The sequence below is a fragment of the Moschus berezovskii genome, chromosome 10 (genome assembly GCF_049115385.1).
Source record: "Moschus berezovskii isolate FMDL1 chromosome 10, NW_MosBer_1.0, whole genome shotgun sequence".
Taxonomy (NCBI): domain Eukaryota; kingdom Metazoa; phylum Chordata; class Mammalia; order Artiodactyla; family Moschidae; genus Moschus; species Moschus berezovskii.
Genome location: NC_142469.1, coordinates 84,089,984 through 84,113,325, shown reverse-complemented (window position 1 = coordinate 84,113,325; position 23,342 = coordinate 84,089,984). Strand labels below are relative to the sequence as shown.

The following is a 23,342-nucleotide window of genomic DNA, read 5'->3' as shown; positions in this document are numbered from 1 at the left end:
GTAATGGAGTGGCTTGCCATTGCCTTCTCCGCAATGATGGGGAATAGTGTTCTAATATAAAGGAACAGTTAGGTTTAATACAAAGGAACAGTAGCTCACAACAATGCCACAGGTAGGGATAATCTGAAAATGTTCAAGCAGAGACTGAATGATAGCTGGGCAGAATTGCTACAGAGGGGTCCAGAATTTGGTGGGGGGTTGAATTTTGTGTGATTCATGCTTGAGTTGGAGACTTCCTTTCCTCTTTTTTTTCCCCATTAGAATCACTAAGTTTTAGCTGAGAATAAGACCTTTAAAACTAGTTTGTTTTGTTTTTTGAGATTCTTTATAAAGTTCCCCAAAAATTACTTAAGAAGATTATTTAGCAAGCAATTAAGTTTACACACAAGTTACAATAAATGGTAATTTAAAAGACAATTTGACAGTCTTTTCATGCATTCTCTCTCTTTACAGCTGCTGAACCAGGCAGCAGAGTGGAAACTTCAGGCTAAAGTGCTGAAGGAACAAGAGACAGTCCTGCAGGCTCAGGTGAAGGAGGGGTACAACAATGCATGCAGTGTGTCTTCCTTGCTGTGAACCAAAGGTAGTCTCCACAAGGCCTTCTACGTGGGAGGGGAAGTGGGGACAGGAGTTCGAAATAATGAATAACTTCATATTTACTATTTTTAAGTAAAAATAAAGGCACAATGTTATAATATACCTAAGAAAAATAAATGCTCTGCACCAACAACATCTGGTCAAAAGGTCTGCGGACATACAAATGAGGGTCAACCAGAATAGGCTGGTGACCGGGTCCTCACCCATCTGTTCACAGGTCCTCTCTCCCTCCTCCCCCATTAACCTATCAAGGTAAGGATTGATGGAACCTGTTCAAATGCTCCATCTATAATTCCCAATACTGAAAATGTCCTTGTTTGATATTATTGACAATAAAAGTAAATTAGAAAACTAGAGTCAGCAAAATAGAGTCATGCTGGCCTTGCCAGTGCTGAATGATTGGAAATGGTAGATAAGTCAGAAACCATTTTTATTTGGTTTCATGTTGTTATGAGTGTATTTTGATTAGACTGCAGGAATTCGTATTGCAGGCTCAAAAATAAAGCTTCATGCAACAGCTGGCTCTGGAGGAAAGCCAGACTTCTCCCATCTTTCTGGGGCCCTTGGGGTTCTGCTCATTGTGCCACAGGCTGGGCCACAGAGTCCTAGTTCCCCAGCTGAGAGAAACGCCCATGAGCTAAAGAGACTGTAAAATCACACAGTGAAAATTCACCAAAAGCGAGAAAATCAGAAGCCTTCCAAAACTGGGCAGCATTAAGATTTGAATAATTCACTTATAAATGATTATGTGCTGACTGTTGAATACTTGTCCATTGTAAATATTAAAAAATTATTCATTGTATGAGTGAACAAGTTCAATGAATATTTGTTCATTTTTTTAAAAGAAAATTTAAAAAATAAGCAAAATCACAAATTACATCACTGCATAGACAAAAACAAAAATAACATTTTGATTTCTAACCTTCCTAAAGAACACTTTTCCAATGTGTTTACCAAACACAATGATGACTTATTTACCCACTAATATACCAAAACAGTGTTTAAATATTAATTACATAGAAATTTGAACAATATATTTTTTCACTATTAATAGATTCAAAGGACTCAGAATTAAAAGATCAAACTATAAAGTTACAAACTCAAGACCATCCTTTAGGCAGTCACGGAGCACATCATTTCATGGTGTGGGGTGGGTGGCAGGTGGCGGCAGTTCCCGAGCCAGAAGTAGGCAGGGGGAAGGAGGTGTGACCTGACTCTGATGGGGCAGGGGTTGGTAGGAGGGGAGAATCCAGAGCATCAGGTCAGGGCTTCAGGCTCTATCTCTGTCCCATTCACAGCACAAAGCCTTGAGGTACACAACAGACAGTACTTGAAGCTATTCAGTGTTCACAACATCTGTTATAAGCAATCTCTACTCTTCTATGCTAAATGAAGAATACATTAATACCATTAGACTCTGGGCTAGAGAGTGGTTCATTCAGCTGGTATCAGAAAACAGGCCTTTAATAACCTGAAAGGTATGATTTAATTTCCCACCTATACTCCCTCAAGTTTGAAAAAGAAGAAACCAGGGTCTAGACTTGCCAGTGTTCCTTGTTCAATCCTCAAAACTGGGCTGAGTCCAGGGACCAGATGGCTCTTCTGCTGAGAACCTGTCTGATTCTATACAATTCAACTAAACCTCCCTGGACCTAAACATCCTGGTCCATAAAACAAGGATGCTGCAATGTATCTAAGATCCCAAGCTGGAGTCCTTTGACCTCTTGGAGGCCCATTACTTTTCAGTATTTCCAAAACATAACAGCATATGAGGCAGCAGCTGCTATCTAAGATGTAGTTGTTTTTGACATTATAACAGCTTCACTTAGTGGCATGGATGGTAGCTATTCGTATACTTGATTCAGTTTATAAAAGGAAAATGAGTTTATGTAATATATGCAGTTTGTTTTCAAGTTATGCATGCAAAGCACTTAATTCAGTGCCTGCTCCATAATAAGCATAATTAATTCAACTAATATTTAGTGAGCATCTAAGTGCTTAGCATGGCTCTACATGTTAGAGATATACTACTCAAGAAAAGAACAAAAAATGCCTGTCTAATTAAACTCACAATCTAGTGATAACAATGGTTTTAATTAAAATGCTAACGACTGATTAGTGTATGAGTTAATACTAGTGGTATCTCATGGGTTCAGTCCAGTTGAGTTCAGTCACTCAGTCGTGTCTGACTCTTTGTGAACCATGAATCACAGCACGCCAGGCCTTCCTGTCCATCACCAACTCCCGGAGTTCACCCAAACTCATGTGCATTGAGTCAGTGATGCCATCCAGCCATTTCATCCTCTGTCGTCCCCTTCTCCTCCTGCCCTTAATACCTCCAGCCATCAGAGTCTTTTCCAGTGAGTCAACTCTTTGCATGAGGTGGCCAAAGTATTGGAGTTTCAGCCTCAGCATCAGTCCTTCCAATGAACACCCAGGACTGATCCTTTAGGATGGACTGGTTGGATCTCCTTGCAGTCCAAGGGACTCAAGAGTCTTCTCCAACACCACAGTTCAAAAGCATCAATTCTTCGACGCTCAGCTTTCTTCACAGTCCAACTCTCACATGCATACATGACCACGGGAAAAACCATAGCCTTGACTAGACGGACCTTTGTTGGCAAAGCAATATCTCTGCTTTTTAATATGCTGTCTAGGTTGGCCATAACTTTCCTTCCAAGGAGTAAGTGTCTTTTAATTTCATGGCTGCAATCACCATGTGCTGTGATTTTGGAGCCCCCCAAAAATAAAGTCTGACACTGCTTCCCCATCTATTTGCCATGAAGTGATGGGACCAGATGCCATGATCTTAGTTTTCTGAATGTTGAACTTTAAGCCAACTTTTTCACTTTCCTCTTTCACTTTCATCAAGAGGCTTTTTAGTTCCTCTTCACTTTTTGCCCTAAGGGTGGTGTCATCTGCATATCTGAGGTTATTGATATTTCTCCTGGCAATCTTGATTCCAGCTTGTGCTTCCTCCAGCCCAGCATTTCTCATGATGTACTCTGCATATAAGTTAAATAAGCAGGGTGACAATATACACCCTTGATGTACTCCTTTTCCTATTTGGAACCAGTCTGTTGCTCCATGTCCACTTCTAACTGTTGCTTCCTGAGCTGCATACAGGTTTCTCAAGAGGCAAGTCAGGTGGTCTGATATTCCCATCTCTTTCAGAATTTTCCACAGTTTATTGTGATCCACACAGTCAAAGGCTTTGGCATAGTCAATAAAGCAGAAACAGCTGTTTTTCTGGAACTCTCTTGCTTTTTTGATGATCCAGCAGATGTTGGCAATTTGATCACTGGTTCCTCTGCCTTTTCTAAAACCATCTTGAACATCTGGAACTTCACAGTTCATATATTGCTGAAGCCTGGCTCGAAGAATTTTGAGCATTACTTTACTAGTGTGTGAGATGAGTGCAATTGTGCGGTAGTTTGAGCATTCTTTGGCATTGCCTTTCTTTGGGATTGGAATGAAGACTGACTTTTTCCAGTCCTGTAGCCACTGCTGAGTTTTCCAAATTTGCTGGCATATTGAGTGCAGCACTTTCACAGCATCATCTTTCAGGATTTGAAATAGCTCAACTGGAATTCCATCACCTCCACTAGCTTTGTTCATAGTGATGCTTTCTAAGGCCCACTTGACTTCACATTCCAGGATGTCTGGCTCTAGGTGAGTGATCACACCATCGTGATTATCTTGGTCGTGAAGATCTTTTTCGTACAGTTCTTCTGTGTATTCTTGCCACCTCTTATTAATAGCTTCTGCTTCTATTAGGTCCATACCATTTCTGTCCATTATCGAGCCCATCTTTGCATGAAATGTTCCCTTGGTATCTCTAATTTTCTTGAAGAGATCTCTAGTCTTTCCCATTCTGTTGTTTTCCTCTATTTCTTTGCACTGATCACTGAGGAAGGCTTTCTTATCTCATGAGTAAGGACACACATAGTTTTAGATGAGACAAAGAAGTACTTCAGTTGCCAAAAAGCTTCAGAACCACTGGAAAAGAGGATCCCAGGACCCTGTTCAGCTCTAGCTCATGAACATAGAGAATTTCCAGGGCTGTAGAAGCGTGGTACGAAACTGAGTTAACCCTGCCTCCTCCATCACTTTGCTTTCCATGGTGCTTGGCTCTCTCTGCAAGGACCCTCTCTTGTCTATCTCTTTTGTCTTCAAGGCATTCTCAAAACTTCAATAATTACCTAAACATCAAGAAGAATATGGAGGCCCCGAATCCCTACATGTAATAATGCTTAAACAAACTTCTATTGAAAAGTATCAGCACTCTATTTTTTAAAAGTTTAAACCTTGAAAAACAAAGTCTGTGTTGTTCAGTCACTAAGTTATATCCAGTTATTTGCCACCTCATGAACTGCAGCACCCCAAGCTTCCCTGTTGTTCACCATCTCCAGGAGTTTGCTCAAACTCATGTCCATTGAGTCCGTGATGCCATACAAACATCCCATCCTCTGTCATCCCCTTCTCCTCTTGTCCTCAATCTTTCCCAGCATCAGGGTCTTTTCCAGTAAGTTGGCTCTTCACATCAGTGGCCAAAGTACTAGAGCTCCAACTTCAGCATCAGTCATTCCAATGAATCTTCAGGATTGATTTCCTTTAGGATTGACTGGTTTGGTCTTCTTGCTGTCCAAGGAACTCTGAAGAGTCTGCTCCAGAACCACAGTTCCAAAGCACCAATTCTTCAGCACTCTTCTATGGGCTTCCCAGGTGGCACAGTGGTAAAGAATTACCTGCTAATGTAGAAGATGCAAGAGACACGGGTTCCATCCCTGGGTCGGGAAGATCCCCTCGAAGAGGAAATGGCAACCCATTCCAGTATTCTTGCCTGGAAAATTCCATGGAGAGAGGAGCCTGGCAGGCTACAGTCTATGGGGTCACAAAGAATTGGACACGATTGAGCTCACACATATGCATGCATGCATGCAGCCTTCTTTATGGTCCAACTCTTACATCCATACATGACTACTGGAAAAACAATAGTTTGACTAGATGGACCTTTGTCAGCAAAGTGATGTCTCTGCTTTTTAATACGCTGTCTAGGTTGGTCATAGCTTTTCTTCCAAGGAGCAAGCATCCTTTAATTTCATGCCTGGAGTCACCATCTGCAGTGATTTTGGATCCAAGAAAATAAAATCTACCACTGATTCCACTTTTTCCCCTTCTATTTGCTATGAAGTGATGGGACTGGATACCATGATTTTAGTTTTTAGAAATTGAGTTTTAAGCCAGCTTAAACAAAGTCCATCACAGGTGATTTTTCAAAGCACTGAAACACTTCCTTTGGTTTGACAATTAAAAGAGTGGGTTAGTAGGAGGGAGACGTCTTAGTCCCCATTTCTATGGTCTGAGCAAAGAAAATATAAAGGACAGATTGTGTTTTCCTAACTGGAAGTCACTTTTCAGTCCTAAAACAATAGCTTGCCAGTCTGGGGCATGATTCTCACTTAGGGAAGAGACGTCTGGCTTTCAATTATACAAAGCAAGGCAATAGAGTAAATGTCAGAGATGATCAATGGAATACAACTGTGGCTACAAATAGAGTGTTCATTGGATCAATAAGGCTGAAGATGGTGGTAGATGTGGAAAGTCAGCAATATCAACACAACACAGGATTGCAGACACAAAATACTACCCAAGGGGAAAGATCAGTGAGTCAACTCTTAAAGACAGGTAATCACAGTCTTTAATCTCAGAAGACCTCACTGTATCTATTTAAGATGAGAGGAGATTTCTCTGCAACTATAATAATAATTGGATTAGTTTCCAAGCCAAATCACCTAAGTTGGCAAAGACAATTCCTAGACAATTTTATGTTTCATATATGCTATGAATGTTTGTAATTAAAATTTCAGTCAGTTCAATTCAGTTGCTCAGTCATGTCCGACTCCTTGTGACCCCATGGACTGCAGCACACCAGGCTTCCCTGTCCATCACCAACTCCTGGAGCCTACTCAAACTCATGTCCATCGCGTCGGTGATGCCATCCAACCATCTCATCCTCTGTTGTCCCCTTCTCCTCCTGCCTTCAATTTTTCCCAGAATCAGGGTCTTTTCCAATGAGTCGTTGGCATTAAACGGCCAAAGTATTGGAGGTTCAGCTTCAGCATCTGTCCTTCCAATGAACACCCAGGACTGATCTCCTTTAGGATGGAATGGTTGGATCTCCTTGCAGTCCAAGGGACTCTCAAGAGTCTTCTCCAACACCACAGTTCAAAACCATCAATTCTTTCGCACTCAGCCTTCTTTATACTCCAACAATCACATCCATACATAACTACTGGAAAAATCATAGCCTTGACTAGACGGACCTTTGTTGGTAAAGTAATGTCTGCTTTTTAATATGCTGTCTAGGTTTGTCATAGTTTTTCTTCCAAGGAGCAAATGTCTTTTAATTTCATGGCTGCATTTACCATCTGCAGTGATTTTGGAGCCCCCAAAAATAAAGCCTCTCACTGCTTCCATTGTTTCCCCATCTATGTGCCATGAAGTGATAGGACTGTATGCCATAATCTCAATTTTTGGAATGTTGAATTTTAAGCCAACTTTTTCACTGTCCTCTTTCACTTTCATTAAGAGGCTCTTTAGTTCTTCACTTTCTGTCATAAGGATGGTGTCATCTGCATGTCTGAGGTTATTGATATTTCTCCCAGCAATCTTGATTCCAGCTTGTGCTTCATCCAGCCTGACATTTCACATGAGTACTCTGCACAGAAGTTAAATAAACAGGGTGACAATATACAGCCTTGACGTACTCCTTTCCAGATTTCGAACCAGTTTGTTGTTCCATGTCCAGTTCTAACTGTTGCTTCTTCACCTGCATACAGATTTCTCAAGAGGCAAGTCAAGTGGTCTGGGATTCCCATCTCCTGAAGAATTTTCCACAGTTTCTTGTGATCAACACAGTCAAAGGCTTTGGCATAGTCAATAAAGCAGATGTTTTTCTGGAACTCTCTTGCTTTTTCGATAATCCAGCGGATGTTGTCAATTTGATTTCTGGGTCCTCTGCCTTTTCTAAATCCAGCTTGAACATCTGGAAGTTCACAGTTCATGTACTATTGAAGCCTAGCTTGGAGAATTTTGAGCATGACTTTGCTAGCGTGTGAGATGAATGCAATTGTGGCAGTAGTTTGAACATTCTTTGGCATTACCTTTCTTTGGGATTAGAATGAAAACTGACCTTTTCCAGTCCTGTGACCACTGCTGAGTTTTTCAAATTTTCTGGCATTTTGAGTGCAGCATTTTCACAGCATCATCTTTCAGGATTTGAAATAGCTCAACTGGAATCCCATCACCTTCATTAGCTTTGTTTGTAGTGATGCTTCCTAAAGACCACTTGACTTCGCATTCCAGGATGTCTGGCTCCAGGTGAGTGATCACACCATCATGGCTATCTGAGTCATTAAGATCTCTTTTGTATAGTTCTTCAGTGTATCATTGCCACCTCTTCTTAAATATCTTCTGCTTCTGTTAGGTCCATACCATTTCTGTCCTTTATTGTGCCCATCTTTACATGAAATGTCTCTAATTTTCTTAAAGAGATCTCTAGTCTTTCCCATTCTATTATTTTCCTCTATTTCTTTGCACTGATCACTAAGGAAGGCTTTCTTATCTCTGCTTACTATTCTTTCAAACTCTGCATTCAGATAGTTATATCTTTCCTTTTCTCCTTTGCCTTTAGTTTCTCCTCTCTTCTCAGGTATTTGTAAGGCCTTCTCAGACAGCCATTTTGTCTTTTTGCGTTTCTTTTTCTTGTGGATGATCTTGATCACTGCCTCCTGTACAATGTCACGTACCTCCGTCCATAGTGCTTCAGGCACTTTACCCAATTTAATCCCTTGGATCTATTTCTCACTTCCACTGAATAATCGTAAGGGATTTGATTTAGGTCATACCTGAATGGTCTAGTGGTTTTCCCTACTTTCTTCAATTTAAGTCTGAATTTGGCAATAAGGAGTTCATGATCTGAGCCACAGTCAGCTCCCTGTCTTGTTTTTGCTGACTGTATAGAGCTTCTCCATCTTTGGCTGCAAAATATAATCAATCTGATTTCAGTATTGACCATCTGGTGATGTCCATGTGTAGAGTCTTCTCTTAAGCTGTTGGAATTAAAATTTGTGCTCAGTTAAAAGAATGCGTGTGCCACCCAGCCCATTTAAAAGTGAAATATTGGAGCAGGAGTTGTTGTTACTAACCCTAGAGTAGTTGGTTTCTATTTCTGCCTCTGGTAAGAATCCTGAGGATGACCTCTGGATGTTCTTTCCATGCTTCTCTGATATACCAAAGTGAAAGAGGGAATATGACACATCAGATACATATCATGTCAACATAATAGTGAGAAGGAAAATACAACCAAATATCCATGAAGGAAACAGGAAGGGTACATTTTTAGTTAGTATATAAGTAAAGGGTGTCAGAGTTGGTTACCTGAGAAAAGTATAGTTCACACAGATTTTACCACCTATGACAAAAAGGTCAAACAGGAAAAAAAGCAGAATATTAAAAAAAAACTCACTAGAAGGAAAGGAAGAAATGAAGAGCTATCGTTTAATGGGTTACAGAGTTTCAGTTTTGCATGTTGAAAAATTCTGGAAATCCATTTGCACAACAATGTGAATTTACTTAACAATATTGAACTGTATACTTAAAATGGTTAAGACAGTGAATGTTATGTGTATTTTACCCAATTTAAAAGATAAGAAAATTGAGGGTCACTAGAAAAAGGCCAAAGTGGTGAAAAAATGAGACACTAAACCCTCGAATTCTGGTGTATCTGTCTTCTCCATGACACAAGAAAACATAGAGGAGGAAAACAAAATCCGCCCAGTTTATACATCAAAACACTTAGCCCAAAGAATAAGATTGCTGCCCAGGAGGGTGTGGTTGCTCCCGCTGATCTTGTCAAGGTTGCATGCATGCATGGATGTTCAGTCACTTCAGTCATGTCCAACTCTTTGCGACCCCATGGACTGTATCCCACCAGGCTCCTCTGTCCATGGAATTCTCCAGGCAAGAATACTTGAGTGGGTTGCCATTCCCTTCTCCAGGGGATCTTTCTGACCCAGGGATCTCACTTATGTGTCCTGCGTCTCCTGTATTGCAGGCAGATTCTTTACTGCTGAGTCACCAGGGAAGTCCCGTCAAGGTTGCGCAGGTGAAATGGATCACACACATGGCCCCGCCTTCCCCTCTTGTCTGCAGCCTGCAGCTATATGACTGCAAGAGAGGGTTTGGGAGGATCAGCTCAGGAGACCATATCTATACAACCACTGTTATTCTAATGGAATTACTGAAAAGCTGGGAAGAGAAAGAGGAGAGTAAGGAAAAGAAGTTAACAGGAGACTTGGTCCAAAATGCAAATGAATGGATTTTGTGATAGGTGAAGATCAGCTAGGATTGTTGTTCCCACAGGCAGGCAGTCCCACAGGGGCTTATCCTCAAACTGAGGGACTTGACCTATTCATGCACCCTGAAATCAATTCAGTGAATCCTAGCCACTTGTCTGTGGAAAAAATGAAACAGATTCATTAAATTAAACAATATGTCGAGTGCATTGCACATAATGAGTTAGTTAATTTTGACCCTTGAACAACACACATTTGAACTGTGAAGATCTAATCATGCATGAATTTTTTTTTTTCCAATAGCAAATACTATAGTATTGCAGTATCTGACATTGGTTGAATCTATGGTTAGGGAACTGCGGAGATGAGGAACTTGGTATGCAGAGGGTTGACTATATATTATACACAGATTTTGCACTTCATGGAGGGTCAATGCCCCTAACCCCCTGCTTTGTTCAAGGGTTAACTGTGTTGTCCTTTGAACTATGTGATTAAAAGCTTTCCTGGCCGTGAATTCCCTGATGACACTGTACCCAGTCTTTTTCAGTCTGAATGGCAAGGAATCATGAGAAAACTTTTAAGCCACTAGAGTTACCCCAAATTTATCACCTATTCACATTGTTAATGACTGATTTCAAAATGTTGCTGAGCTGTTGTTTTGACTTTTCTTTGGAAAAGTCTGTTTCTTATGAAAGAATTAATGTTATTTTACTGTTCTTGTGTACTGCAGTAAAGTGAAAGTTGCTCAGCTCTTTGCAACCCCATGGACTGTATAGTCCATGGAATTCTCCAGGCCAGAATACTGGAGTGCCTTTTCCCTTCTCCAGGGGATCTTCCCAACGCAGGGATCGAACCCAGGTCTCCCACATTGAAGGCAGATTCTTTACCAGCTGAGCCACAAGGGAAGCCCATGTACTACAGTAAAACCTCTGCTATTCTGAATCATGTAAGAATAAACCATTCTAGATGAGCTAATTTTCTTGTTTCTAGGAGGTGTTTGATTCCCACACAATCCCTCTGAAGTCCCATTCCCAAGACTGGGAACTCTCCAACCTACTGACTGTGACTATCACTCTTATATACTTTTGAAAAGACAGTCCTACAGGTCCTACCAGTCAGTTGGTGCCCAACTGAGGACTTCAGGCTATTTCAGACATTCAAGAATACCAAAGTCTCATTTGAATATGGAAGAGTTCCATGTCAGTAAACTAGAATCATCCATATTAAATCTCCACTCATTCCAAACATGCTATCCTAAAATCATTTTCAAAAGTAAGATTTTATTATTACATCACTGTCAATAACCATCAAGTATTTATACAATCTCCTTCCCAATCTTGCCCTACTCCTACCCCAAATACAAGCCTTGAAATGTGGAAGTACAGAGGCTCTTCTCAATACCTGCATGCTAACCCATAAGATATTTTTTGGTGCAAATGAGAAAAAGGCACTTCTTCCTCATTATTTCCATTAAAATTGGTATTGTCATCATCATTGTTCAGCTGCTAAATCGTGTCTGACTCTGCAATCCCATGGACTGCAGCATGCCAGACTTTCCTGAACTTCACTATCTCCAGGAGTTTGCTCAGATTCAATGTCCATTGACTCGGTGATGCTATCTAACCATGTCATTCTCTGCTGCCTTCTTCTCCTTTTGCCTTCAATCTTCCCCAGCATCAGGGTCTTTTCCAATGAGCTGGTTCTTTGCATTGGGTGGCCAAACTCTTGGAGTTTCAGCTTTAGCATCAGTCCTTCCAATGAACTGGTATAATTTCTATTAAAAATTGGTATAATAAACTCATTTCCTTGAAAAGGAACATTTAACTGCTATTGGCTAGAACACTGTATTCAAAAACACATAAAACCACAATGTCAAAAAGGGAAATGACAAGTGCTTATAATGGCACAACCACATAATGGCAGTATCCCTAGACCATATCTGGTCCATACTTGTCTGCATTCTCCCTTCCCTCAAGACCAAGCCCAAGGCTCACCTTCTCTACAAAAATGTGGCTTATATGATCACCTGCCACATTCATCTCATTCTTTGATCAGTACTTAACTAATTTGGTACTTTGTGTTCACTGTTCTGTAATCAAGTTGTCTTTGGGATTATCTTCCTATCAGGAGTACAGGTCCCTCAAAAACAGGAGATACAGGTTAAATGCTTCTGTACATAACAGTCCTTTCTATGTTCAGTCAGAGCTCAATAAATGTTTGTTGGTAAAAGTTATGATAGAATGAAATGGTGATGATATATTTTATTATGTCAGTTTTCTTTAAAGAAGTACTTCAGTCATACTCACTGACCTAGGCTGATCTCAAAGTAAAAAGAATTGATTTCAAAGTAAAAAGAATTGAACATATCACTAACATTGTATTGAGAATTCTTTTAAATCATTTTCCTTTTCAAATAACAAACAATGACAGGTGGTTTTGTTTTGAAAGCATTCCTAAAACAGGAAAGCAGGCCTAAAACAGATCTACTCTTTCCCCTGTTTACAGCTAACTCTCTACTCTGGAAGGTTTGAAGAGTTTCAGAGCACCCTGACAAAAAGCAATGAGGTGTTTGCCACTTTCAAACAAGAAATGGATAAAGTGAGTATTGCTTATCTCCCACGAAATACTGACATTTTCTATTTTGACAGGCAATTTTCCTTTGGGTTCATTTTCCTCTTGCTAAGATATTTCAGTGCATTTCGTGAAGTAATGAAACATTTATACATGCAAATGAGATCTGGGCTGTATTTTATCAGTTAAATAGCTGGTGGATTAATTTTAGGAAGAATCCAAAAACACCAGGATACATTTTCACCCTGAGGAAGAATATTTTCTTTTTCTAGTCCATGGAGAGGTCTAAAAAGAAAAGAGCTAGCAATATAATATTATGTTGTTTATGTTGAAATAAAAATATCAAATCTTATTATGATTTAAAAAAACAACTTTCATACAAATATGCAAGAGCAGAATGTTAAAGTAGAAAATACCATTTCATAGAATCCTTCTCAGAAGAGAATATATATAATATAACTGAGATAATCTTTAATGAGAAGTCTGAATTCAAATTCTGGGCATGCTCTTACTCATCAAGTAGCAGTAAACAATTCACTTAACTTCTCCCTTATTAAAATGCTATTTTTCTTGCCTATATCACAAGATTGTGAAGTTCAAATAAGTTAATGTATTTTTAAGGATTTTAAACTTTTTAAAAGTCTTTTACAAATTGTATTGTTTGTTATTGTTTTAGTCGCTAAGTCATGTCAGACTCTTTTGCAACCCCATGAACTGTAGCCCACCAGGCTTCTCTGTCCACAGATTTTCCAGGCAAGAATACTGTTGTGGGTAGTCATTTCCTCCTCCAGGGAATCTTCTTGACCTAGGGATCAAACCCATGTCTCCTCAATTGGTAGGCAGATTCTTTACCACTGAGCCACCAGGGAAGTCCACTTTTACAAATATAAGTTGCTATTTTATTATTGGACATAATGTTTAAATTTAATTCATTGTTTTCCCAAAACAAAATCAGCATCAGAACTGTTTTTCTGAACAGGCACTAGCATTAACCTCTTTTAAGTGTAGAAAACATTCTTCAAAAAAAAATTTCACAAACATATATGATAAATTTCACCATTCACAAGCAAACTTAATAGGTCAACATTTCTTAAAAGTTACAACTTTCCACTCCAGAAAGGATTCATCCATTTAAGGAATATTTTTTTAATTACAGAGTTTTAATTTAGAATAAATATTAGAGTAGGAAAAATGTTATTTATTTCAAAATTAAATAGTTTTAAGATTTGGTTAAATATTAGAGCAAGAATTTTTATCTGAAGTTCAATTATAGACTTTAGAATTAGCAAAAAAAAAAAAAATTGATATGCATACTGCATTTCTTTAGGTGTAGTCCCATCAGTTCAGGTCCATTGCTCAGTCATGTCCGACTCTTTGCCACCGAATGGACTGTAGCATGCCAGGCTTCCCTGCCCATCACCAACTCCCAGAGCTTGCTCAAACTCATGCCCATCGAGTCAGTGATGCCATCCAACCATCTCATCCTCTGTTGTATTCCTGCCTTCAATCTTTCCCACCATCACGGTCTTTGCCAATGAGTCAGTTCTTTGCATCAGGTGACTAAAGTATTGGAGCTTCAGCTTCAGCATTAGTCCTTTCAATGAATATTCAGGACTGATATCCTTCAGGATTGACTGGTTTGATCTCCTTGCAGTCCAAGGGATACTCGAGAGTCTTCTCCAACAGCACAATTCAAAAGCATCAATTCTTTAGTGCTAGCTTTCTTTATGATCCAACTCTCACATCCATACATGACTACTGGAAAAATCATAGCTTTGACTAGACAGATCTTTGTTGGCAAAGTAATATCTCTGCTTTTTAATATACTGTCTAGGTTGGTCATAGCTTTGCTTCCAAGGAGCAAGTGTCTTAATTTCATGGCTGCACTCACCATCTGCAGTAATTTTAGAGCCCAAGAAGATAAAGTCTGACACTGTTTCCATTGATTACTCATCTATTTGTCATGAAGAGATAGGACTGGATGCCATGATCTTTGTTTTTTGAATGTTGAGTTTTAAGCCAGCTTTTTCACTTTCCTCTTTCACTTTCATCAAGAGGCTTTTGAGTTCCTCTTCACTTTCTGCTATAAGGGTGGTGTCATCTGCATATCTGAGGTTACTGATATTTCTCCCAGCAATCTTGATTCCAGCTTGTGCTTCATCCAGCCCAGCCATTTAACATGATGTACTCCACATAGAAGTTAAATAAGCAAGGTGACAATATACAGCCTTGATGTACTCCTTTCTCAATTTGGAACGAGTCTGTTGTTCCATGTCCAGTTCTAATTGGTGCTTCTTCACCTGCAAACAGATTTCTCAGGAAGCAGGTAAGGTGGTCTGGTATGCCCATCTCTTTCAGAATTTTCCACAGTTTATTGTGATCCACATAGTCAAAGGCTTTAGTGTAGTCAATGAAACAAAAATAATGTTCTTCTGGAATTCCCCTGCTTTCTCAATGATCCAACAGATGTTGGCAATTTGATCTCTGGTTCCTCTGCCTTTTCTAAATCCAGTTTGAGCATCTGGAAGTACTCAGTTCATGTTCTGTTGAAGTCTGGCTTAGAGAATTTTGAGCATGACTTTGCTAGTGTGTGAGATGAGTGCAATTGTGAGGTAGTTTGAACATTTTTTGGCATTGTCTTTCTTTGGGATTAGAATGAAAACTGACCTTTTCCAGTCCTGTGGCCACTACTGATTTTTCCAGATTTGCTGGCATAGAGTGCAACACTTCAGCATCTTTTAGAATTTGAAATAGCTCAACTGGAATCCCATCACCTCCATTAGCTTTGCTTGTAGTGATGCTTCCTAAAGCCCACTTGACTTCGCATTCCAGGATGTTTGCCTCCAGGTGAGTGATCACACCATCATGGCTATCTGAGTCATTAAGATCTCTTTTGTATAGTTCTTCTGTGTATCCTTGCCACCTATTCTTAATATCTTCTGCTTCTGTTAGGTCCATACCATTTCTGTCCTTTATTGTGCCCATCTTTATATGAAATGCTCCCTTGGTGTCTCTAATTTTCTTGAAGAGATCTCTAGTCTTTCCCATTCTATTGTTTTCCTCTACTTCTTTTCAATGATCACTGAGGAAGGTTTTCTCATCTCTCCTTGCTATTCTTTCAAACTCTGCATTCAGATGGGTATATTTTTCCTTTTCTCCTTTGCCTTTAGCTTCTCTTCTCTTCTCAGCTATTTGTAAGTCCTTGTGAGACAACCATTTTGTCTTTTTGCATTTCTTCTTGGGAATGGTTTTGATCACCGCCTCCTATACAGTGTTACCAACCTCCATCCGTTGTTCTTCAGGCACTCTTATCTATCAGATCTAATCCCTTGGAATCTATGTATCACTTCCACTTTCCATGCTGCTGCTGTTGCTAAGTTGCTCCAGTCGTATCCGACTCTGCACGACCCCATAGACAGCAGCCCTCCAGGCTCCCCTGTCTCTGGGATTCTCCAGGCAAGAATACTGGAGTGGGTTGCCATTTCCTTCTCCTCCACTTTCCATAGATTTCATCAAATTCCTAAAGGGGCTGATGACACTTAAAAAGTTAATAAACTATTAACTCAGTTAAGAAATGATAAAAATAAAAAAGCACTGGAGGCTCATGTAACTTCTCTACAGAGCCCAGAAGCCAATAGCCTGGGCCTCCAAGCAGACCCAACCTTAGCCTTTTTGGCACGAAGCAACCAGTGCCCATGTGTAGTTAACCCAGGGTAATTGTACCTGAATACAAGCCCTCTCCTTCACATCATCCAAGCAGAGAGGAGATCCTATAACCAGGAATGGAGAGAAGTTTCAGATTTGCAAAAGCTAGGCTGCATTTTATTTATTTCTGGATACCCTACATCCAGCCCCTGCCTAGCCACCAGCAGGCACTCTGCACATGTTGCATTAAATGGAAATGACTCCAGCCCTACTCCTCTGAAAACTCACCTGAATCATTACTCCATCTCTCTGAACTTTAGTTTCCCCATTTATAAAGTAGAAGTGAAAACAGAATCTTCCTTGGGGGACTGTCTCAAGGATGAAATGAACAATGCATGTAATCACATTCTGTGAATCTTACTGCACTCTACAAATACGAAGGCTGGGAAAACTGAAAGTTGCCTTTTTGTGGCTATTTCTCAGATGTGCCCAGATATTATCAACATTTTAATAGCAAAAAAGCTAGGCAAACTTTCTCATTAACAGTCTTGCATTCAATATAGTAAATAATCTAAATTTCAAGCTTATTCTTGGAACTCAGTAAAGTTATTTTTACTTTTAAACAAAAGAAAACACAATGACAAAAAAGAAAGGACCTAAGTAGTTTTCCTCTCCTGAACTGGCTCTGGTGCAAATAAGTTTGTTCACCACTGACCTAGATGATTTAGAAATAAATCATGACTCTTTCCACTCAATCTTCATTCCTTGACATTGGATTTTTGCTTGCTTCAGCACCTAGTAATGAAAGGACTGTTTCTTGATGTCACATATGGAACTGATAGTTTCTCTGATATATTAACTGTTCAGAATTAACATCAAAACACTATAATTTCTGTAGACCACTAAGAAAATGAAGAAGCTGGAAAAGGACACAGCCACATGGAAAGCTCGGTTTGAGAACTGTAACAAAGCTCTGTTGGACATGATTGAAGAGGTGAGGAAGTTTTTCCCTTTGTTCATCTTCCCTTATCTAGTCAATATACTTATACTCAGAAAATAATTATGCCCTAATAGCACAAATGATGACCTCTGAAGAGCTGAATTTTTTCTAGGGTATGGTATATGATACTCTAACAAAAAATAATCAGAGCAAAAGTAATTTAGAGTTGGGTCCAGACTCATAAAGAGCATTGTGACCCTAAGTCACATGCCTACTTGTTGATTCCAAAGCTGTGCCCAAGACAGCACCACACCTGCTGGACTGTGAATTCTTCAAACGCAGGATGAGTGTTTTACCTGTCTTTGAATTTCCCCGGTGCCGGACACATAACAGGTGGAGAATAAATCTATTAGATGATTCAAGCATACTGAGAGAAAACACCAGCCCAAGCACCCAGGGTATGTGCTAATTTACAGACAGATGTGCATGTATATTGTTTAATTCCTCTAACAGGCATTTAAATACTGATATTACATCACGCTCTGGAGGTTTTGAGATCATAAAAAGCAAAGATACATGACCCTTAACGTGAGAGGCAGGGCTTACAGGTGAAGGTCTCTCCATGTAAACAAATGAGAAAAAAAAGTCTTAAAAGGTACAGAGTAGCACAAAGCAGGAGGGTGGGGGAGGGTGGGGGGTAGAGAAGTAAGATGACTCCATGCACAAACACACCAACATTTCTAGAGAAAAGGAGAACTGAATAGTTTGAGCAGCATCATGAAAGAGTGTGGTTACTTTCTCTGGATATAATTACTGTTTTAACAATTCATCCCAAACTGCAACCAATTCCAAAGAGATGAGTTTATTATTCATAAACAGAAATCAAACAGTTGCTGGATTAGCATATAGCAGTTTATCTATAGGACAGATAAGGCATTCAGTTCAGTTCAGTTCAGTTGCTCAGTCGTGTCCAACTCTCCGCGACCCCATGAATCACAGCACGCCAGGCCTCCCTGTCCATCACCAACTCCCGGAGTTCACTCAAACTCACGTCCACAGAGTCGGTGATGCCATCCAGCCATCTCATTCTCTGTCTTCCCCTTCTCCTCCCACCCCCAACCTTTCCCAGCATCAGAGTCTTTTCCAGTGAGTCAACTCGTCGCATGAGTTGGCCAAAGTATTGCAGTTTCAGCTTTAGCATCAGTCCTTCCAATGAACACCCAGGATTGATCTCCCTTAGAATGGACTGGTTGGATCTCCTTCGCTGACCGCCAGATCCCAGTCCATCTCTGTCATTTTGCCGCAAGCCTCTGCTTATTCCTTCTAAGTCTTAGGAGCAGAAAATGCATCTATTTTAAGATTTTTAGAAGGCCTAGACTGAAGCAGAGAGAAGCTTTTCTTTCTTTCCTTTAAAAAAAAAAAAAGTGGATTAAAATTCTACCAAAGTCTCCAACATAATGCAAAAATAGAAGTGATGTCCCTGACCAAGTATCTCTTCAGCCATCACCCTGTGGTCAGAGCCTAACAGATAAATTCACGAATTAATGATTTTGATTGTCTCCAGAAAGCATTTTACTTTACTCCAGTAAAACCTGGCAGTTTTACTTTTCACACCGTTTTGTTTGTTTGTATGTGTGTGTTTAAATCACAGAAAGCATTGAGAGCTAAAGAATATGAGTGCTTCGTGATGAAAATTGGAAGGTTAGAGAACCTCTGTCGAGCTTTACAAGAAGAGAGAAATGAACTCTATAAAAAAATTAGAGAAGCAAAAATGCCTGAAAAGGATGACCAAGGTCAGCACACCTCTGATGACGAGCCAAACACCTCTGTTAATGAAGAGGTTGACGCAGAGGAAGCCAACAGCGTTCACAAGGCTGTGCAAAATCTCGCGGCGGCCTTCATGATAATGCATTGTCCAGAGTCAACCCTCGACGTGTCCAGAGAAATCCACCCAGAAATCGACAGTCCTCCAGGGGGCTGCGACACGGCCCTCAGGGGGCTGGAACAAGCTCCTCTGAGTCCCGCATGCCATTCAGAAATCCCCCTGCCTCCCCCAAATCCTCAGGCTGAGGACAAGGGAGTCAGTGAGACAGAAGCTACTCTCCGAGCAGAGACAGGAGCTGAGGCCCAAGGCGATGGTCTCCCTAGTGCAGCACCGGCTGATCGGCAGAACCGGAAGCCAGAGGCAGCAGCTTCCAGTCAGGCCCCGAAAGCCCCAGCCAAGCCCTCCCTACCGGTGGTGAAGGCCAACGAGCAGCCCCGGAAGCCAGAGGCAGCAGCTTCCACCCAGGCCCAGGAGCCTTCAGCTGAGGCCTTGCTACCGGTGATGGAAGTGAACGGGCAGCCCGGGAAGCCTGAGGCAGCGACTTCCGGTCAAGCCCTGGAGCCCCCAGCTGAGACCTTCTCATGTGTGATGGAGGCCAAATGTTCCGCCCCATCACCTGCAGTGGGAGCACACCTGCCAGCTAGGGAGTCTGGATGTGAGCCCATGAGACAGCCCCCACCAGCAGCAGAGGGGCTGCCAGGAGGGGCCTCAGGTGGACCCCCACTGCCCAAAGTGGCCGACACCAATCTGGAAGGAGTAGACTAAGCCTCCTCTGCCTTTGGAGGCTGTTCTTCCTGACTTTCCATCATCGTGGTGACGGATTATCTCCTGAAGGAGGCATTAAGGGCTAGGGAGGTCTAATGGAAGAGGCTTAATTAGAATCAATACATTTTTTAATGTTATGTAAAGTATCTTCAGCCTCTGCTATTTGTTCTCAATTTATAATTGATTTGGAGCTTTTCTGTTTAACATTGGTTGATAGTATAATTTTCCCAAATGACAACAAAACATACAGCGTAGCAAATCTATATTAATTTGCCATTAAGATGGTACTTAATTCAATTTCTTAATCAACAGTAAGATTTGGTGTTTAAAGACTTCCACTACATAAGTACTGAAAATGTAATGCTTTATTTCCATAGAGTTTAATAAGTTCCACAGTAAGTTAAATGGATGATCAGTTTCCAGTTAGACATTATATACATATAATAATATATGCATTTGTATATATGCTTATCATGTATGCTGCTGCTGCTAAGTCACTTCAGTTGTGTCCGACTCTGTGCAACCCCATAGACGGCAGCCCACCAGGCTCCCCCGTCCCTGGGATTCTCCAGGCGAGAACACTGGAGTGGGTTGCCATTTCCTTCTCCAATGCATGACAGTGAAAAGTGAAAGTGCAGTCGCTCAGTCGTGTCTGACTCTTCTCGATCCCATGGACTGCAGCCTACCAGGCTCCTCCATCCATGGGATTTTCCAGGCAAGAGTACTGGAGTGGGTTGCCATTGCCTTCTCCGTTATCGTGTATATGTGTGAATATATACATATATGTGTCTATGCACATATATGCATGCATATTTTATATACATGTACCCAAGCATATATTGAATACACATTTCTCTTACCTCTTTTTGGCTTTTTCTCATGCAAAATATTTAGATGCTTATCAAAAAAATTATCTCTTACTTGCACTTGAGACTACAGTAAATTAATGTTCTGTGAATCAGAAATAGGTTCAGAACACAAATATTAGGCCATATAATGTTGGGTAAAAATAAGCAACCCAATGGCAGGTCAATAAATTCAGCCAACGGATTAAGTGACAGAACAGCAGTTGAGTTAGACTGCAAGGCTATAGAGGGTGCATGCACACAAAGATAGCCAAAAGAGGCCCTGAAAAGGGGGGGGGAACAATCACAGCAGGGGACTGCTAACCTCTTCCAGCTGCTTCTCCTACACAACTCAGGCCATTGCTTTGCAACCCACTCATATGGTGAGGCAGCTTCCTGCAAGGAAAGAGTTGGAAGTGGGAAAGGGAACTAGCGGGTGGAGGCATTGAGGGCCCTCAGACTGAGAGGCTATGCTCTGATCCCCCACCTCTGAGCTAGAGGTCTCAAGAGACCATATTCACCTGGCCCTGCCGACTCGTCAGTTGCCTCCCTGAGAGAGTGTCTACCACTCTCTCCAGAGGGTTCCCCACTACCTCCTGCTGTCACTTTCATGGTCTAAATTCTCAAAGCTTCTGCTCCTTCTTTCCAATCCTCTCCTTTGCAGCAGAAAATTACACTCAGCCCTCATCTTAATTATGGCTTAGTAAAAGCTATTATTCTTCTGAAACAGAAATCTACACAGGGTCTCAATATGAGTGATGAGGTGTACAAGCTAACACATTTTCTGCTTTAATGAATGCTTACAGCCAGAAGTACAAAGCAAAGGACAAATGGATTCCTACTCAAAATGATTTGAAAAATAGGTGAAGATTCAGGAGATGCAAAAGCTAGAAATACCTGGGGTTGTCTACGTGAGTATTACATTATCATTGCATAATAAGAACCTCTAATAATACTGACAGCATGAATTACTGTATCTGTAGTAAAGAGAGACTGCAACAGAGAAACAGGAAAAGAAGAGAGGGAGGTAGGAAAAGGGAAGAGAGAAAGGGAGGAAGAGGAAAAAACATCTAACCCAGTCCTACCTTGAAAGCAGAAAAATGGATAGAAGCAAGATTCTCTACTACTCATCCAAGAAATCATTCTTCAGTGTTACACGCGGCTGTCTGCTAAGGCACACAGAGCACTTCTAGGTGGCAACCGTATGCTATAAGCATTGTAAACTGCATAAAATTTGTTTGATGTAGACAGTGAGAGTCATAACAAAATGCTAGTTGGGAAAAAATCAGGAAAAAAGCATATTGCTATTTGAGAACCCATGTATTTTTAAAGGTTTAAGATGTAATAACCACAGGGTATCCAGCCAAATTCAACATTAACTGAAAATCTTAGAGATTTAAATGTTCATTTAATTCAGAGCCAAATATGCACTAGAACAATCTAGGAGGGTCTCCTTCCTCTTTATTTTCAGCAACTGAACTTCCAAGAACGGGTAAGATTAGCTAAGCATAGTAAAGTCTCAGTCTGAATGTTTAGCAAGAGGAACAGGCAGGAGAGGAGCCAAAATCTAGTAAATCAAATATTCTAATACCCTAAGTTCATTTTTTAAATCCAGAAGCTTTCATGGCAACATATTACTCACGACAGTGTATATCTTGGGCAAAATTTCAAATACAATAACTTGCCTAAAATTTGCAAGGCTTAATATAGGCTTTGAAAGAATTATTTTAATATTCAAAGAATGTTTTATTATAGTCCTTTGGCCTTACTAATTATAACAATAACTCATAAGACCCGAAAGAATAAGGAATTTCTCTTCTTTATCAAGGTCATATAACTGATTCTAGAGGTGTTAAGTCTGCTTTCCAGAAACACTGGAGTTACTGGTGGTTTCTAAATTAAATAACTATAATTTATGTATTTATTAAAAAGGTACCTCTCTTCCCACATGCTCCAGTAGTGGTTTTCTTTTCAAATTTTTGTTTATATTTATTTTTCCCTTTGTTACTCCTGTGTTTCGATATTACCTAACACAGATTGTGGTTATATTTTCTTGGTTGAATTTTTAGTCTATGAATAGGATGTACATGGAGTGAACACTTTGGAAATCTTGGTTTGTGTGTGTGTGTGAGAGAGAGAGAGAGGAAAGAGGGAGGGAGGGAGACCGAGAGAACATGACGACCCACGTCTAACGAGAGCAAAGAACCCAGTGGATGGCCATCACTGCCTCAGACCTGTCACACTTCAGCGCCAATCTCCCCTGAGACTAGGTTTCCACAGGTTTCTCTGTAAGGTGCCCTCTCTGAAATACCCTGAGGGAGGGAGTGTACAAAGGTGTCAGCTTATTTTCCTTTCTCTACCCAGTTCCTCTGACTGCCTTAAGCATTTTCTCTAGTAAGACCAGAAGAGGCCCATTGTTCTGCCTTTTGCTTATTCCCTCTCCCCAACCCATCTTGATCCAGGAGGGGCTTCTTGAACACTGCATTTCCTAGCACACTTGGAGAAGAGGATTGCTTAAGTAGAATGCAAAGAAAGATTAAACCTTGCCCTTTTGTATGGTATAGATACACACTTTTTAACTATCTCCTTTTTCTGAAATAATAAAAGTATTATGTGTTCAGAGGCTGCTTTTCAGTAAGGCTAAGATATACCATTAGGAGAGAGATCATTTCAGAAAAATTTCCTTAGCCCCTTCTCTAACCAGTAGTTACATCCAGTATTTAGAAAAAAATAAAAGTAATTAAAATGTAAAGAATTCTCTAAAAGAAGATATGAAATAAAAATGATAACTCTGG

At 40.4% G+C, this 23,342-nt stretch overlaps 1 protein-coding gene across 1 annotated transcript in view; it reads left to right on the top strand.

The window, feature by feature from the left end:
- TXLNB (taxilin beta) overlaps positions 1–22,498 on the top strand; it is a 57,761-nt gene extending 35,263 nt beyond the window's left edge. Inside the window, exons 7-10 of the mRNA XM_055432961.2 lie at positions 454–528; positions 12,462–12,554; positions 17,071–17,166; positions 18,764–22,498. Of these exons, the coding sequence (XP_055288936.2) occupies positions 454–528; positions 12,462–12,554; positions 17,071–17,166; positions 18,764–19,702 (1,203 nt within the window). The 3' untranslated portion in view covers positions 19,703–22,498. The remainder of the gene's footprint in view (positions 1–453; positions 529–12,461; positions 12,555–17,070; positions 17,167–18,763) is intronic.
- Positions 22,499–23,342: the final 844 nt, after the last annotated feature.